This window comes from Ascaphus truei, chromosome 15 (genome assembly GCF_040206685.1).
Source record: "Ascaphus truei isolate aAscTru1 chromosome 15, aAscTru1.hap1, whole genome shotgun sequence".
NCBI classification, from domain to species: Eukaryota; Metazoa; Chordata; class Amphibia; order Anura; family Ascaphidae; genus Ascaphus; species Ascaphus truei.
In genome coordinates, this window is record NC_134497.1 from 51178680 (window position 1) to 51198495 (window position 19816).

Sequence of the window (19816 nt, forward strand, 5' to 3'; positions counted from 1 at the left end):
CCTGCTCGTGTCCCCCCCCCTGCTCGGCTCCAGCCCTGCACGTTGCCCCCTGTGGCGTCATCTGACGCCAGGTTACCGTGGCGACGTGTCGCCGAAGACACCACCAAGCCGCCTGAATCAAAGTAGGAGTACTTACAGAGGACTCGCGCTGTCCCCTGGCATTTCATTTAAAAGCCATGGGGAGAGCGCGGGACCTCTGTAACCGCTGCGCCCCCCTGGAACATCTCTTACGACCCCCAGTTTGCGCACCCCTGACAGATTGTAAACTCTTAAGGGCAGGGACTCCTTTTCCTATTGTTTTGTCTGAAGTGCTTATTCACATTGTGTTATAATATTATGTCACGTGTATTGTAAAGCGCTTTGTACCTGGATGGCGCAATATAAATAAAGATACACATACATACATACTGTACATACAGGGTGCGTTGCATCTGAAAACAGCACTTAGCGCATCGTTAGTGAGCTTTGAAAATCTGCTTTAGCACTTAATGATGCGTTTACTTAAGTTAAACTCTCTTTAAGTTAACAACAGAGCTCTGTGGATTTGTACTGTGCAGTACCTCAAAGTACAATGCGATAAGGAAGGCATCGGGATTCTGCTACCGGGTCTTATTATACCATCTCTTATATTCCAGGGCATGTGGCCAACTCCAGTCACTGATTGAGCCACCTGTGCTGACGTAGGGATACCCTGAATTGTTGGTGGCCCTTGAGGGACTGGAGTTGGCCACCGCTGCTCTAGGATTTAACATAGTGGCGAGGTTTATACTGCTGTGTACTGCATATTCACCATGTTTGTGTATTCATTTCTAGTGATTGATTATTGCTCATACGGAAACCACAGCTGCCAGCATGAATGTGTGGGGATTCTCAACGGATATTATTGTCGCTGCAATGAAGGATACACTCTACAAAGTGGGGGGAAAACATGCCTGGGTAAGTAGGACCCGGCCTGCAGAGTAAAACCAGTCACTCTAACAGATATCCTTCTGCATGTGCAGAACAAAAACTCTGCTCCTGTAACATCCAAGTATTCCAAGAACAGCACAATCATCTACAGGCAACACAGTTTGAAATAACTTCCACTCCAAGTTATTATGCTGTTGCTGCATGTAAGCATTGGGTCAAATCCAGCATTATCATTTCTTTCACAATGGAGACGGAAAGTAAGTTATAGTGAGTACAAATAAATAAATAAATAAAGCAAATACAAATACCACTTGTAATTCTGAGCACATTCACCTGTCCGAGGGGGCCCACAAAGCTTCCGCAGGCAGGCGTAAGATTATAGGGATCCACTGTGAAACAGACCGGAAGCAAAAGGTGACATGCCTGAGTGAGGGCTCATTTGCATGGCATTACCCAGAATCCCTGGCTGCAGTGGAAGCACTATATGGTAAGAGATAATGGGGAAGGGAAGGGTTGCAGGCCTGTCTGAGACGTGTGAATGTGCTCACAATGTGGTGTTTTTCAAAATAAACTATTTCAGTGTTCCCAAAAAAACATGGACAGTTAGAGATAATACAGTACTGTATATGTTATGGGTGTAAAAGTTACAGACAAGATTGTCACACAGCTGATTGTTCCAGTTGTGGGGTGCTCGGTAAGAGGAGGAGCAGTGGCCGGATTCTATGTTGAACCTTGGGACCGTGAACAGGGTCTTTTGGAGTCAGATCTCAGGTGATAAGAGTTGCGTGTGGTAGGGGTGAGGAGCTTGTCCAGATAGCCAGCAAGTCATTTTATCTCTCCTTTACCTCAAAACATGTTGTAAGTTCAACTGTGCATGTACATTTCTATGTATTTCCATGTAGTAACTAAGGAGGGAGAAGGAGTGGGTGGTATGTTACTTTTTATGGGTCCAACAATTAGTTGAAATGTTACATGCTGATGGACCCTGAGAGGTTCAAATTCTTGTAACATTTCAACAACTTGTTGGTCCCATAAAAGGTGTCTAACCTCTACTCCCTCTCCCTCCTTTGTTACTACATGGAAGAAAGGACCAACACGACTCCCCATCCTTCTTTGTTTACTATGTTTTTCCCTGTGTGCTATATTGTAATCTCCCCCACAGGGATAAAATCACTATATTAAATAAAGTTGTTGTATTGTTTGTGGGAGATAAAACAGTCCACAGATAACATCACATAACAGAGACTAACAAACTCACACCACTATTCCCTATATAGACATCGCAATTAACATTATACTTTGTAACCTGCCATCTCAGTAAACCAAGATTATACCCGATCGATGATCCAAAAGTATTATTTTGTGCTTATTAAGTAATCTTTGGAACTCTTACTCCATATCTCTCAATGCAGGAAAACTGAACACAAAAGAACGTTTTATAAGAGTAATTTTTTAATGGGATGGGAAAATAAAAGGATTTTACATTACCGTTTCCTAATTGTAACACTCGGTCATAGCATCCCTCTGTCCTTACATCCTTAAAATGCACTGGAGTCAGCACTGTGCTTTATTTATTACTTATAATGTTTGAAGCTAACCTGTGGCATATAGCATAATTACACTACTTCCGCATTATACTGTAATTAGAGCCACCATTTTTAAACCCATGTGATATATGAAATTAGCTTTAACTTTAGAGTTGTAACCCAATATAAGGCCTGTTTACAATATTAGGGGACATGGGGGTTATGCATTAACGCACAATAGTGCCGATCAGGGGCCTATAAAGAATAACCCCAAATGTATTAAGTATAACGGGAGCACAACGGTGACAAAATGGCACCATCTTTATCAAGGCAGAAAATCACACTTTGTCCTAAGGCACCTTATTATTATTATTATTATTTTTTTTTTTTTATCACTCACATTTTTTCTGAACATTTTGAAGGAAGGGACACAGAAAGTAAAAAAAAAAGGGATGGGGCAGGGTTGCCACCTTCTACAGAAGGCCAACCCAGAGACATTTTTAAATTTCGCGCTTAACTTCGGCGGCAGCATCTCTCTGGCATCCTCTGGCATCGTTCCAACATCATCCCAGCATCTCCCGCTGCAACTCGTCAATATGGCCGCACGGCATCACATGGTGCCACGTTGCCACGACAAAGTGACACTAAGTGACGTCATGCCAGCACGCGGCATCAAGTTGCCATAACAACAGGACACCTTATGGTGCCGAAGCATCATGTTGTCTTGTCAATGCGACGTCAAGTAGCGTCCCATTGTCATGGCAACATAGCGCCATTTGACGCTGCGCCACCGTATTGACAGGAGTTACTTGCATGGGAAGATGCCTGGAGGACGCCGCTGCCAAACGCCCCCCACCCAGAGGTTTACTAGGTAAACTCGTAGTTATGTGCTCAAAACCCGTAGTCTCTGGATAAAACCTGGAATGGGGGCAACCCTGGGCGGGGAAGAAGGGTTTGAAGGGGAATGGGATACTCCACCCACCTACAAATCTCCAATCAATGACCAGTTAGTGCATATAATACATTGAGGATTCTCTTAAGAAATGTGAATACTAGCAGCGATTTAGCTGTAGCACTGTTACCCCGCACATTATGACCTACTATACAGGTATCATAGACTGCCACTCTTACTTATAAATCCATGGGTCCCAAGTCTTGTAGAACCTTTTAATTGAAAGATTTAAAATGGCGGAAAATCTCTCCACAAGCATAACCCAACCCACCCTGTGGATTACAGCTCTGGGAATTTATTGTTTAATAAATCTGGTGCAATTTTATTGCTCCAGTTTTGCAGCCAGGAGACTTAACACTATAGTGTGGGAAACGCTACTAATAGAAAATACAGACTTTATTTCAAACTGGAGGTGGTACAGGAGTCAAATGCAGTCTGTCAAGAACAATTATCTCTAAAGAAAGAGTCCGGCATAGAACAGGAAACATCTAGAGGGAGAGGAGGGGGAGAAGAGAGAGAGAAGAAGGGAGAAAGAAAGACCTAATCAGAAGAGAGAACGTAAAACAAATGTTTGTATCCTCAGTTTCAATTTTCCAAATAAAAAAAACCTAATTCACACAGTGTGGTCTAAATGCCTGGTATTTCCTGCTGCTTTGTCACGTGTTAGGCAGCAGAGACAAATGTTTAGATTCCCGTTTGGACTTTTTTTCCAGTCGAACTAATGAGTTTTGCTTTGCTAAATGCTGGAATTTACCGACGGCAAAACTCATGCAGAATCTTTTTTTTCTGCTCAATGTATTGGCAGCAAAATCACAAACTAGCATTCTTTCATTTTCAATGTTGTTGTTGTAATTAACTGTAGCCCTCTTTCCCCCTACCAATCTCACATAGGGTCTCCTAGGGGAAATACTGCTCTGGCTACATGTCTTAGTGTGGTGCAAACCTGCTGGTAACAGGGGGCCCCGAGTCTCCCGCGTTGCATTTGGGAAGAACAGGACAGGCTTTTGGGGTCAACACTGAATTCTACTTACAACTGGTGCAGCGCCTCCATCTCGTGCCGCCCACAGGGTGGGGAGGAACCTCTGCATGAGAATCTCTCTCTCCAGCTTCTCCCTGATAGATTCCAGTCTCAGGCGAGAAGTATAGTGAATCAGTAAAAGACTTTATTACACCTTCAATTGGCAGACTGCCCATCTTACAGCCTGGTGCTTAGCAGTACATCAGCAGGACGTCACCAAAGGATGTCCCTGGACAAACACGCCTAGCAAGGGCCCTAGAAGCTCTCCGTGCTCTTCCCTTACCCCCTGGTGGAGTAAGGGGAATAGTCTCCCACCTCTCCCAGGGGGAGGGCCTCAAGCCTGCCAGAGCCCTGACAGCTTGGTTGGGTAGTCTACCCACTCAACTTGGGTAGACTATCCTCTCTCAAGAAGGGAGAGGAAGTGCCAAATCAGGAAATGCAGTTCAATTAGTACAGATCCAGGGAGACACACCCCTTTTTCTCTGATTGGACACAAGGCCTGAGTGCCTACCTTCTCTGACTCACTGAACTGCAGTGAGTGGGGAAAACCCATGATTACTCCTGTCAAACCTGTCCTAACCAGGTATTACTGCACAGGAGGAGGACAGAATAATAACCCAAACCTATCAGGGCATAACTAAATGTGACAATTTCCTCCACACACGATATGTTGCCCGGAGGCAGGGAGGGGGGAACGGTGGCGTGAAAGATAGGGGGGGACGGGGGTCGTGAAAGGCAGGGGGGCGGGTGTGAAAGGCAGGGGGGCGTGAAAGGCAGGGGGGGCGTGAAAGGCAGGGGGGGCGTGAAAGGCAGGGGGGGCGTCAAAGGAAGAGGGGGGCGGCGTCAAAGGCAGGGGGGTGCAGCATCAAAGGCAGGGGGGGCATCAAAGGCGGGGGGTGCGTCAAAAGCAGGGGGGTGCGTCAAAAGCAGGGGGTGCGTCAAAAGCAGGGGGGGTGCGTCAAAGGCAAGGGGGCGTCAAAGGCAGGGGGGGCATCAAAGCCAGGGGGGGTGTCAAAGGCAGGGGGGGGCGTCAAAGGCAGGGGGGGGCGTCAAAGGCAGGGGGGGGCGTCAAAGGCAGGGGGGCATCAAAGGCAGGGGGGGCGTCAAAGGCATGGATTCCTCCCCCTGCATTTCCTCACCTGGCAGCATGCCGCGCTCCTCGGACTGCCACTGGTTCTCTCCCCCCTCGTGGCCTCCGCCGACTCCCGGTGGCACAAAGGAGGAATTGCACGGCCGCAACTCCCTGCCGCCCTCCTCCTGCTCCTTGGGGATGTTGAGCCGTAGAGAGCGTGCTCTGGGGGGTGGGGGGAAGTGGGAGAGCGACACACACACACACACACACACCTACCTCTACTTCCAGGCGCCGCCATTTAAGGCACTCGGCGCCGCGAGAGAGGAAGGGGATCCTTCCGGGCGCCGCCATCTTAGGCACTCGGCGTCGTGAGGCAGCTGCAGCCTGCCTGGCCAATGCTTGTTCCCCCGCCGCGAAGGGAGGTGAGTGGAGTGCCGTGGAGGGAGGTGAGTGGAGCACCGGGGACGGAGGTGACTAAGCGCCGGGGAGGGAGGTGAGTGGAGCGCCGAGGAGGGAGGTTAGTGGAGCGCCAGGGAGGGAGGTGAGTGGAGCGCCGGGGAGGGAGGTGAGTGGAGCACCGGGGAGGGAGGTGAGTGAGCGCCGGAGAGGGAGGTGAGTGAGCGCCGGAGAAGGAGGTGAGTGAGCGCCATGGAGGGAGGTGAGTGAGCGCCGGAGAGGGAGGTGAGTGAGCACCGGAGAGGGAGGTGAGTGAGTGTGATGGGGGAGAGGACAAAGAGTGTGTGTGTGTGTGTGTGTGTGTGTGTGTGTGTGTGTGTGTGTGTGTGTGTGTGTGTGTGTGTGTGTGTGTGTGTGTGTGTATGTGTGTGTGTGTGTGTGTGTGTGTGGCCGAGGGGGAAGACAGTGGCAGTTGGGTGACGTCAGACCCACCAATCTGATTGGCCAGAGGCTGAGGACCAATCAGATTCACTGCAGATAGCACTAACGTTTTGATTTTATATATTAAGATATATATATATATATATATATATTATATATATATATATAATATATATATGTAGCAGGGTCCCCTCTGGCCCTCCTCACCTGCACCATATCAGGCAATTTCAGGGGCTCCCGGCGACATCAGTGCCAGGGCGCTGCCATTTTGCGTGCGTTAGAGCATGCATGGGAAGTAGTGCATGCGCAGTGTAGCCCCAGGAGTACCGGCGGCCATGTTGCAACTGGCGCGGAGTTCGCGGAGGCGCGGTGCATATGAGGAGTCGCGGCGGCCATTACCTGTAGTGCAGGGCCCCCTAGATGTTACGCATGTGCAGGAGAGTGGCGCGGCGGCCATTAGTCTAGCGCAGGCGCAGATAGAGAGAGGTAGGTGGCCATTAGAGAGGTGCCCATGCGGTCCTCATAGGGAAAAGCCCTAGAGTGGACTACAACTCCCAGCAGCCTCTGGGGACTGCCCTATGATCCCTGTCACATGAATGTCAGACAGCTACTAAGGCTGACAGATTCTCATGCTGCAATGAGATACATTGTTGTGTGCAGACAGGAAAAGTTAGTTGGAGCTTGAGGGGGGAGGTAGGTGTAGGGAACAAGTGGCTTCATACACTAGGCCAGGTTACCCCCAGGCCCCAGCTAGGCCCAACTCACCAGTAGATGTGTAGCTGCTTTGTAGGGAAGGCCCTAAGGTAGGGACTTTGCCCTTTTAGCAGTAGCTAGTCAGTGAGACAGACGCTGCTGTGTGCTGTGACAAGGAGGGAGCAGTGTGACAAGTGTGTCTGGGATCAGACCTGCATCACTCAAGATAGAGACTGTGTGGTGATATCATCTGGATTAGGAGAGGACGCCATTGCTGCAGATTCAGCGTTGGACGCAGACGGGTCCTTTTCTGTTGTTGCTGAACCCGGGCGCAGGAGCCCCGGGCAGGTATTTCTACAAGTGCACCAACTGTACCCTACATACCAGTTTCCTTACAGGCGCTGATCATGCCTAGAGGGGGGTTGCTGGACTATTGGGACACTTGGGTATAGGTGTAAGGGTATAGCCCAGGTAGGGGCAAGGTTATACTATAGCTGCCAGCTAGTGGCAGAGGGTAACACGGCTGTGTTGCTGATTTGTGATGTGATGTTATTGTTTTGCCCATATAGTAAACAGTTACATATATATACTTCATTGTATGTGTTTCCTATTTGTGGGTCCTACTGTATGTCAGGGGTCATTCTATACACCTGGAATCCCTGCACAGGTGAAGGCGCTGTAAGCATACGTTCCAGGATACATAGGGTGACCAGATTTTGAAAATGAAAAACCGGGACACAATTTTTTTTTTTTACATTAACAGTTTATTTATTGTATTACACTTATACTTTACTACCATTAGTCCTAGTTACGTGTGTGTGGTGTGGGTGTGTGGTTTGTGTGTGTGTCTCGGATGGCCTCACTAATCGAACAACAAAAAAAGCCAGATGTGAATGACTTCTGTACCCCTTAACCATTGTCAGGACGCCCCCTCTTCACAATTTCTAAAGCAGCAATCCCACCTGGGATCTTACCTTATCCGCAGTCCCTCAAGGTACTATACTGGAGGGGAGGTGTTCCCTACCTGTCTTCCGATGTCTCCCGTGTGAAACTTGAGTCAGATCTGGAAGAAAGCAGGGCGGGTTACTTCAGTGTAGGTATACGGCAGTTAAGATGAGACAGAAAGGGAGACAGGGGGAGAGACAGACAGGGGGAGAGACAGACGGGGAGAGACAGGAAGGGGGAGACACAGGAAGGGGGAGACACAGGAAGGGGGAGAGAGAGGGAGAGACGGGGAGACGGGGAAAGAGGGAGGGAGAGACGGGGAGAGAGAGAGGGAGAGACGGGGAGAGAGAGAGGGAGAGACGGGGAGAGAGAGAGGGAGAGACGGGGAGAGAGAGAGGGAGAGATGGGGAGAGAGAGAGGGAGAGACGGGGAGGGAGGGAGAGGGAGAGACGGGGAGGGAGGGAGAGGGAGAGACGGGGAGGGAGGGAGAGGGAGAGACGGGGAGGGAGGGAGAGACGGGGAGGGAAGGAGAGGGAGAGACAGGGAGGGAGAGGGAGAGACAGGGGGAGAGAGAGAGGGGGAGAGAGGGAGACAGGGGGAGAGACAGGGAGGGAGGGAGGGATGGAGAGACAGGTATGGAGGGAGAGGGAGAGACAGGGAGTGAGGGAGAGGGAGAGACAGGGAGGGAGGGAGAGGGAGAGAGAGGGGGAGAGAGGGAGACAGAGGGAGACGGGGAGAGAGGGAGACAGGGGGAGAGAGGGAGACAGGGGGAGAGACGGGGAGAGAGGGAGAGACGGGGAGAGAGAGAGGGAGAGACGGGGAGAGAGAGAGGGAGAGACGGGGAGAGGGAGAGGGAGAGACGGGGAGAGAGAGAGGGAGAGATGGGGAGAGGGAGAGGGAGACGGGGAGAGGGAGACAGGGGGAGAGAGGGAGACAGAGGGAGAGAGAGAGAGATAGGGGGAGAGAGGGAGACGGGGAGAGAGAGGGAGAGACGGGGAGAGAGAGAGGGAGAGACGGGGAGAGGGAGAGAGAGAGGGAGACAGGGGGAGAGACGGGGAGAGGGAGACGGGTAGAGACAGGGGGAGAGAGGGAGAGACGGGGAGAGACAGAGAGGGGGAGAGACAGGAGGGAGAGGGAGAGAGAGGGGGAGACAGGGGGAGAGAGGGAGACAGGGGAAGAGGGAGACAGGGGGAGAGAGGGAGACAGGTGGAGAGAGGGAGACAGGGGGAGAGAGGGAGACAGGGGGGGAGAGGGAGAGAGAGGGAGACGGGGGGAAGAGAGTGGGAGACGGGGGGAGAGAGAGAGGGAGACAGGGGGAGAGAGACAGGGAGGGAGAGACAGGGAGGGAGAGACAGGGAGGGATAGACATGGAGGGAGGGAGAGGGAGAGACAGGGAGGGAGGGAGGGAGGGAGGGAGAGGGAGATACAGGGAGGGAGGGAGAGGGAGAGACAGGGAGGGAGGGAGAGGGAGAGACAGGGAGGGAGGGAGAGGGAGATACAGGGAGGGAGGGAGAGACAGGGAGGGAGGGAGAGGGAGAGACAGGGAGGGAGGGAGAGGGAGAGATAGGGAGGGAGGGAGAGACAGAGACGGGGAGGGAGGGAGAGACAGAGACGGGGAGGGAGACAGAGACGGGGAGGGAGACAGAGATGGGGAGGGAGACAGAGACGGGGAGGGAGACAGAGACGGGGAGGGAGGGAGGGAGAGACGGGGAGGGAGGGAGGGAGAGACGGGGAGGGAGGGAGGGAGAGACGGGGAGGGAGAGACGGGGAGGGAGGGAGAGACGGGGAGGGAGGGAGAGACGGGGAGGGAGGGAGAGACGGGGAGGGAGGGAGAGACGGGGAGGGAGGGAGAGACGGGGAGGGAGAGACAGAGAGGGAGGGAGAGGGAGGGAGAAACGGAGTGACAGGGAGGGGGAGAGAAAGGGAGGGGAGAGACAGGGAGGGTGAGGGAGACACACACCCACTGATACACACACACACCCACTGATACACACACACACACCCACTGATACACACACACACACACACCCACTGATACACACACACACACCCACTGATACACACACACACACACACTGATATACACACACACCCACTGATACACACACACACCCACTGATACACACCCACCCACTGATACACATCCACCCACTGATACACACACACACACACAGATACACACACACACACACTGATACACACACAGCTACTGATATACACACACACACACACACACACACACACACACACACACACACACACACACACACACACACACACACACACCCTGATACACACACACACACACACACTGATACACACACACACACACACACACACACTGATACACACACACCTACTGATATATATATACACACACACACACACACACCCTGATACACACACACACACCCACTGATACACACACACACCCTGATACACACACACACCCACTGATACACACACACACACACACCCACTGATACACACACACACACACACACACACACACACTGATACACCCACCCACTGATACACCCACCCACTGATACACACACACACACACACTGATACACACACACCCACTGATACACACACACCCACTGATACACACACACACTGATACACACACACACTGATACACACACACACACCCACCCACTGATACACACACACACACACACCCACTGATACACACACACACACTGATACACACACACCCACACACACACACACACACACACCCACTGATACACACACACACACACATACACCCCGCCAGCCCCTGCACCGCACGCACAACGCGCAGCCACCACTGCCCGCCCCCGAGCCTATCTCCCACACCAAGTGGACGGGGGGAAGTGAGCGCAAAGGCAGGCGCGCGCCGGGGGGCAAAGGCAGGCGAACGCCGGGGGGCAAAGGCAGGCGCGTGCACCGGGGGGCAAAGGCAGGCGCGCGCACCGGGGGGCAAAGGCAGGCGCGCGCGCCGGGGGGGCAAGGGCAGGCGCGCGTGCCGGGGGGCAAGGGCAGGCGCACGCGCCGGGGGCAAAGGCAGGCGCACCCCTGCTACCACCTCCTATTGCGCGCACTCCCCCCCCCCCCCCTGGCTGGGACCCGGGACAGAAGGGGGACACTCACCGCGCACAGAGCAGAGGAGCCGGGAGCGGGAAGTCAGTCAGTCATGTGTGCGCTTCACAAAGCGGAAGCCCCGCCCCAGGCTTCCTCTGACATGCCTGCGACCAATCCCCTGCGGGCCGGCCGGCATTCTAAGTCCCGCTCCCGGCATTCTCCATCATTCAGGCCCCCCGGCAGCATTCACACGCAAACATACAAAATACTTACCGGCCGCCGCATTCTCCTCACCGCCGCTGCCCCGCAATACCGGGACCAGGGACAAAAACCGGGACAAAAACCGGGACAGACTTAAACCGGGACAGGCCTCAAAAAAACGGGACTGTACCGGTAAAACCGGTACGAATGGTCACCCTAAAGATACACCCCAGGCTCCCAGTGGCGGAGGTTCAGGCCTCCTGTGAGCCTAACAGGTTTTGCACCACACTGTAACATATGTAGATTTCCCCACATGGTCCCTATCTGCGATTGGGGGGGGAATACCCGTTACACACACACACATATATATATATATATATATATATATATATATATATATATATATATATATATATATATATATATCAGAACAGATGGCACGCCAAGCAAAATAGGCAAAGTTCAAGGTGCCTGCTTCATAATCACAATACATGTACAGCTGCTATCACCAACGTGAGGGCAAAGAAACAGCACTCTCAGGTAAAAGAAAAACAATGTATTAGGCCATACAAAATGAACACAGAGACAAACCAACGTTTCGGTCCTCTAAGGACCTTCCTCAGGGTAGTGTTAAGGGGCACTGGCACACAGAAGATATATATACCCATAACCACCCTCTGTGACTAATTGGGGATCCACTAATTAACCAAACACTGAGAACTCATGACATCATTATCCAGCGCCGACAGGCGGCAGCCATCTTGGAGCCTATGTTAACAAATTCAAATGAGCATGTGTCAGCAGAGGACCACCCTCTAGTGGCCTGTAATGCAACTGTAAGCATTGTGTATCCAGGCAACGAATTCGTGACTGCGCATGCATCGCCTCCATAGTGCCCAAACAGGGACCAGCCAATCGGTGCCAGTAAGAGTATGACGTGAGCCCTCTGGAACGAAACCAAGGGAAAGCAGCGAGGGAACATGAAATGAACAAACAAATAGAGATGATTAAAAACAAAGGGAACCGGATATGTGGGCAAATATATGGATAAGCACAATTAACAGAAAAAAGTGATAAACACCTAACATATGACCAAAAGAAAAATATTTGTGTACTGCATAGAATATATCTAACCATGAACTACACTTGTTTAAATGTCAAAAGGAATATATAAAGCGAAAGACGTAAATCATGATATGCAGGCTAAAGTGGAAGGTGAACTCCTAAATTATCTATAAAAAACAACTGAGCTTGAAGTCTTCATTAAGACCATGGGGAGCAAGGGTGTCAAGTTCAAAGATCATACGCATCTCTAGTTATAATAGTACACTGGCGACACACTTTATTCGAGCTCGGCTAGTCCCACGAATTCGGGTATACCCGGGTGTATTGAGGTTTGTGACTGTTTTCTGCCCGAGTGCATTGAGGTATTTTCCAAGCAGGGATTGAAGCATTTTATTCCCGCTGGCTGCAATACTGCACAGTATATATATATATATACTGCATTACAATTCATGAATTTATGCCATCTGGTAGACACGCGAAGCATTGCAGCCTATTAAATCCTAATCATTATCATTTAACAGATCAGCCGCCCGTCAGCCAGGCATGAACCCAGGCTGGGAAGGCAAACGCAACGGGGCTTGCCAGAGGTGAGGAGCGGCGCATTCCAGGTATCTGCCAGGTACATACTGGGTATTTGCTCGAATAAAGTGTGTCGGTGCAGTAGCTTGCCCCTATCTCCCCCACGGGGCCGTGCATATGCCTGGAGTATGGGCATGCACCTGAGCGTAGCCAGACTGCATCTTAAGCTCATCCACACAGCTAGTATCTGACAGTGCCTTTCTAATAGCTGAGCGATGTAAAGCCATACGCTCTTTGAACATCCGTGTGGTCTTACCCACATAGTGGAGGCCACACGGCAGCGTACAAGATACACAACATACTTGCTGTCACAATTAAGGTAATTTCTGATCTTTATGCTTTAACCACTATGTGGATGACTAAGCTTATTGCCCAAAATTAGAAATTGGCGATTAATGCACCCCTGGCATTTGTGCACCCCAGATGGTCTGGTGAGCCAATTCGTAGGACCACTATATTTAGACAGAGGATCTGCCTGTGTCAGTACATCACCAAGGCTCGGGCCTCTCCTGTAACAGAAAAGGGGTGGTTTGATAAACAATTTTCCATCACGTGCATCGTACTGTAGCCCCTTTCCAGAAATCTTCTCATGGCTTGTACACATTCATCCGGCTCACTGGTGATCCGCTCGACCCGGAGAAACTGTCAATAGGGTAACCCCCTCTTGAGGGGATTTTATTTTAGATGGTATTATGTATTGTATGTCTTTATTTATATAGTGCCAAAAGTGTACTCAACGCTTCACAAAGAATACAGTACAGGGAAATATAATAATACAATAAGTGCAGCAAAATCATACAATAGGAAAGGCAATCCCTCCCCAGAAGAGCTTACAATCTAAGAGGTCTCTCACAGGTCGCGGACCTGGTCGCGGTCCAAATCTGAACAAGAGTCGGAGAAGGAAATGTTGAGTCCACACTCTACAAAAGGGACATCCAGAACCTCTATGGGAGCTTAAAAACTGCTCCAGACAGAACTTAAATACATTAAAAGAGATCTGACCTCGTTGGGAGATAGGACAGACATTCTTGGGGAAAAAAACTGGATGAAACAATCCTGACAAACTCACTGCACACCTACAATCACAGTTGATGAACATTAACACATGGACACGGAGAAAGAATGAATAATCTCGGGCTAAGAGCGATCCCTGAGACAATAACAGCGTTTTGTAACAGATATTATATATTATTTATGACTGGATGTATAAAGACAAACTTTGTAATAAATTGAAAACAGAAAACTTTGACTCGTACAGACAAAGTTTTCTGTTTTCAATTTATTATCAAGTTTGTCTTTATACATCCAGTCATAAAGAATATATAATACCTGTTACAAAAGCGCCCGTTTGTGTTTTGTCAGGTTACTATGTTACTGGCTAAAACGTTTCACTGTAGAATGATGTTACAGGGTTACATCAAGGCCTGGGACAGAGATACTTAACTAATTCCCTGTGGCAATAAATAATGGCCAATGGCACTGTGACTGTATGACCTGCTTATGTAGACTTTTTCCTTCCCCATGACATTGTTTAGGTGTACATACTAAAATCCTGCATTCTCTGGTTGTATGTAGTAGATCGTATAAGTGCAATAATGTAACATATACTCATAAATTGAGATGCACGTCAATTTGTGTACAGATAACCCCAGCTACTGTGCAACCATAAAACAGGCATCTTTATTAATAAAAACGTTAACATTTAAGTAGAGTATATGCAATGTGTGTAGTTTTAGACATCATCACAAAGTGTTCCACATGGATTTAATCAAGAATTAAACATTATATTCTAAAGCCCAATTATTAGCAGATATTGAACGGCAATGAGATAGAAATAATATGTAAATATAAAAACAAGTGCTAATATTCCACTGCAATAAGCAAGGAGGTTCTCACATCAAGTGGTTTAAATCAAATGATGAAAAGAAGTAGGGGAAACAGTAAGCTAGAGAAGGAAGGATCACACTAGGGTCGTTATGCACTAAACTCTGTTAAATCCGGCCAAATAATCTGATGGGATCTAAAACAGATGTTATTTTCCTAGATTAGCACACATCCACAAAGCTAATTATATGCAAAAACAACTTCCATTACTATATACAAATATATTCGGGAACAGTACAAGGAGCTTTCAAAAGGACTATTCATCCCAAGGGCAGTACAAAGGACACAGGGCCATCCCTCAAGGTTGGAGGAAAGGAGATTTCACCAGCAACAAAGGAAAGGGTTCTTTTCAGTAAGGCTAGTTAAATGTGGAATTCATTACCCATGGAGACTGTGATGGTAGATACAATAGACTTGTTCATAAAAAGGTTGGATATCTTTTTAGAAATGAAATAAGTAAACATGGGAAGGATGTTGATCCAGGGAGTAATCTGATTGTGATTATTTGGAGTCAGGAAGGAATTTAATTTCCCCTTAAGAGACCGCATTGGATAATGTGTCACTAGGGTTTTTGTTTGCCTTCCGCTGGATCAATATACTATAAGTATGGATATAGTATAAAGTATCTGTCATTTACATTTAGCTTAGGTTGAACTTGATGGACATATGTCTTTTTTCAACCTCATCTACTATGTAACTAATTAGTAACAGCCGAAAGCCATTGTAAGTTTGAAATATCTTGCTTTAGCTAAAAACATAACCTGGTGTTAACCATGTGTTACCTAAAGGTGGCGTCCCACCCATCCAGACCCTCAAATATAGTGGGTGAGAGAGATAACCCTTTCTCCTGACTCTCTGCCCTCTCCCTTCTTCTGCAAAACCTATATTTCAGGATCTGGGTGGGAGTAACGCCACCTTTAGTCAATCCCTAAATAACCTAACGTTAATTCCCTGCGGTACCCTAAATGGTCTTTAGTGGATATGCGATGATAGGGGAACCGCCTCTTTTGCATATCATTAGCACTAATGGGTGTTCAAATTGAACACTATACTATTTAAGGGAGTAAAACTGCGATAACATCAGATTATTCCCTTTAATGGATAATCATTACTATTAACCTAACGCTAATTTAGGTTAGTGTTACGCTAAATAGCCTAATGGAGCGTAGCGTATCTAGGACTAAATAATACAAGTCTTCCGGAGTAGAACTTCTTAGTAAATATGACCCCAATTATTTACTATGTTATTGTAATAGAAGGTTTCTATCATAATACAGTCAATTGTGAGCAACACATTGGAGAAAAAAGCGTATTTATTTTTTTAACTTAATATTAAGAACTTTTTTCTTATATAGCTCTGACAACTCACATAGCGCTGTACATGGACTTTCTGTTGGCACAGTTGGCTTACCATCGAATTGTGAAGCCTGAGTCACTAGGAAATACAGTGACGTGCCCAAGGTCAGCGGGAGAACGGACTCTGGGATCAGAACTAGGGTTACCTGCTTTAAAGACAGTGATATTACCATTGAGATACTTCTTCCGCCAATATTTTGCATCATTTCATGGACTTTAAAGACATACTAAATTTAAATATTCTTAAAATCAACAAGTTTCTTGTATTTTTTTTCTTCAGCCAACGACCAATGCAATATTGTGGATCATGGATGTGAATTTAAGTGTGTCAGTACCCCTGGATCTTATCACTGTATTTGTCCAGAGGGACAGGAACTACAAGCAGATGGAAAGTCATGTAACAGTAAGTACTTTTACACTGTAACCTTTTACTGTCATGCTTGTTTTGGACGCTCTATATTATTTCTTCTTGGACAGATATCGTTATGGGTTAAGCAACCTAAGGGTCTGCTTAGTCTTAAGGCCATCGCAAGATCAATGTCCCTTTTTATACAAAGGTATTGATATTATTATTCCATTTGGAATTGAATTGATGTTTAGCATAAAACTCTGCATTGGACCATGGCATTTATTTAGTGTAACATACAACTCAGTCATTTTGGAGGAATATCCTTCATTCTTATCATCTCCCCCTAACAAAAAAAACCCTCAAGTCAATTATTAGGTTTAGAGGTATGATGCAAAGTGGTGACAAAGTGGGTGAAAGGATGAATCATCGCTGAACAAACTTAGCACTTATCTGAGCATTTCAATAAAGTGGACTCGAAAAGTAATTCCAGAGTCTTGGATATCTGGACAAAATCAAAGCTTGTGAAACAGAAGAGAGCAGCACAGATTGCTGCTTTAAAACACTCTTTGCCCATCCAGTTTTTCTTTGATAACTGGAAACCAGAACACAAACACCCTACCATACTTCATCTTGATGTATACTCACAATGAGCAGCCACATTACCTTTCGATTTATCATCGCCCCTTATTCCCTCTAGAGTGTAAGCTCTCAAGATCAGGCCCCTCATTAACCTCCTGTGCCTGTTTGTCCTTATTTGGTATGTCATTCTGTTTATATAATATACATAACTCGGTACCCCCTTTGTACTGAACTGCAGAATATTGACAAATAAACAATAATAATTATAATAACCCTAATGATGTAAAAATGAATTGTTTTTCAGAATGCACATCTGGTCACGTTGATTTAGTGTTTGTGATTGACGGCTCCAAGAGTGTTCGACCTCAGAATTTTGAGCTTGTGAAGCAATTTGTCATCAAGATCGTGGACAGCCTGGAAATCTCTGCACACGGCACACACGTCGGGCTGGTTCAGTACTCGAGTCGAGTGCGCACAGAGTTTCCTCTCAGTCAGTTTAAAACTGCAAAGGACATTAAGAATGCTGTTAAGAATATAGAGTACATGGAGAAGGGCACCATGACTGGGCTAGCACTTAAACATATGGTGGAGCACAGTTTCTCTGAGGAGGAAGGAGCGAGGCACCTCACCAAGAGTATACCAAGAATTGGTTTGGTGTTCACCGATGGTCGTTCTCAAGATGATATCTCCGAATGGGCCAGGAAAGCTAAGGAAACTGGTAGGAAAATAATTGACATTACAGTACAGTATATCTTTTTATACAGGCAGTCCTCGGTTATCCAACGGAATCCGTTCTAGAAGTAGCGTTGGATAGTGAAACCGTTGTAAAGTGAGTCCCATGTTAATCAGTGGCGGTGAGCGTTGGATAACGCATTCAGGCGTCGAAAAACAGCCCATAGGGTTGCATTGTAAAGCGTTGGATATGCCATTTGTTGTAAAGTGAAACGTTGGATAGCGAGGACTACCTGTACATGGCCGTTGGTAAACAGCAACTGATTATGGGACTCTATGCATTATATTATAGTAGAATACTTTTACTGATTTGAAGGTGCAGTTCCTCTTAGCACCAAATGGTACTCAAAGACCGTAACATGTTTATGGGGTTAAAAGTTGGCGATTGGTTCTTTTTAAGAAATTACAACTGTAAGTATTTAAAATACATTGCTAGTGTTTATAAACTCATGCGTGCATGGATTTCCCTTCTTTTTCTGTGTTGAGCAGGATATTTCCTCCCATATCACAGGCAAAATATCAGCCCAGTTTTCTTCCCATACTCTACTTTGAAAGCCTGGTTATTACTTGGGTGGAAATATCAGGTGTGGAGTTGATTGTTATTACATTCTGTAGCAAATACAATAATACATTATGGAAGCTGATGGATATTAGGTTCTTTTCATCTGCTGATCAGCATATTCTAATATTGGTCATTTGAATTTGTAATTTCTAATGTACACAGATATATAGTGAGTGTTTGCTGTTTATGTATTGCTACACATTCTGGCTATGTCTTTGCTCTGTCAATTTCTTCAACCTTTAGCCCAGTCCAATACAGTGAATCATCTGTGTTCCCATTACAGGTATTACAATGTATGCTGTTGGTGTTGGGAAAGCAGTTGAGGATGAGCTGAATGAAATTGCTTCTGACCCTGTAAACAAGCATTCCTATTACTCAGCAGATTTCGGCACCATTAATCTTATTGCTGAGGATTTAAAACTGAACATTTGCCCAGGTATGACCCCACATTAAATAAGTTATGGTGGGTAAAAAAGTGATAAACCCTCCACCGTACACTGTACAGTAAATATAAACACCACATTGTGAGCACATTCACGTGTCTCAAACAGGTCTGCAACCCTGCCTTTCCCCATTATCTCTTAGCATACAGGGCTTCCACCGCAGCCAGGGATTCTGGGAAATGACATGCAAATGAGCACAACATGTAACCTTTTGCTTTTAATCTATTTTAACATGGATCACTATAAACGTATGCCTGCCATATTATTCAGTGTTTCAGCACAACCTGTGTTAGAGAAATGCAGAGCCAGTAAGCCAACCCACAGACAGCTTTTTTGAACTTTTGGTTCTCATCTGTGTGAGGATGGTTATACTGGCTTTGCAATGTGAAGCTGTGATATGGTTTCAACCACACATGATATAATTTATGGTGGGTAACAGTGACAAAAATCCACCACCGTACATTGTACAATAAATAAAAACACCACGTTGTGAGCACATTCGCATGTCTCACAAAGGTCTGCAACGCTGCCTGTCCCCCATTATCTCCTGGCATACAGTGTTTTCCTTGCAGCCAGGGATTCTGGGTAATGACATGCAAATGAGCACAGTCAGCTTTTTCTTCTAGTAACCTAACAATAGAAATGATTAGTATAATTTGCCATTTCGATTGATTATATTTTTAACAATAAAAAGACAATATGATGGTGAATAGCACAAAACATCCCCCTAAGTCAGGAGTGCGCAAACGTTTCAGTCTGCCCCCCCCTGCCTGCTCTCGCCCTCCCCCCTTACCTTGGCTCCAGCGTAAAATGATACCGCAGTCATGTGACATCATATTGTCATGGCAACGCGACATCACATGGCCCCCACCATGACGGCGCTTCGCCCGAAGCCAATGTAAGGGAATTTACAGAGGCCCGCGCAGTCCCCGACATTTGATTGAAATGCCTTGGGGCAAAGCGCAGGTCTCTCTAACCGCCCTCTCCCCCCCCCCCCCCCTGGAAAATCCCCTTGTTTGCGCATCCCTGCCCTAAGTGACAAGTT

General features: G+C 47.4%; 1 protein-coding gene across 2 annotated transcripts in view; it reads left to right on the forward strand.

Moving 5' to 3' along the window:
• The window catches only part of MATN4 (matrilin 4), a 100458-nt gene that overhangs the window by 53585 nt on the left and 27057 nt on the right, over positions 1-19816 (forward strand). For both annotated transcript variants that reach the window (XM_075572591.1, XM_075572592.1), the window contains exons 6-9: positions 814-936; positions 16387-16509; positions 17339-17752; positions 18612-18764. In XM_075572591.1, coding sequence (XP_075428706.1) covers positions 814-936; positions 16387-16509; positions 17339-17752; positions 18612-18764 — 813 coding nt within the window. The remainder of the gene's footprint in view (positions 1-813; positions 937-16386; positions 16510-17338; positions 17753-18611; positions 18765-19816) is intronic.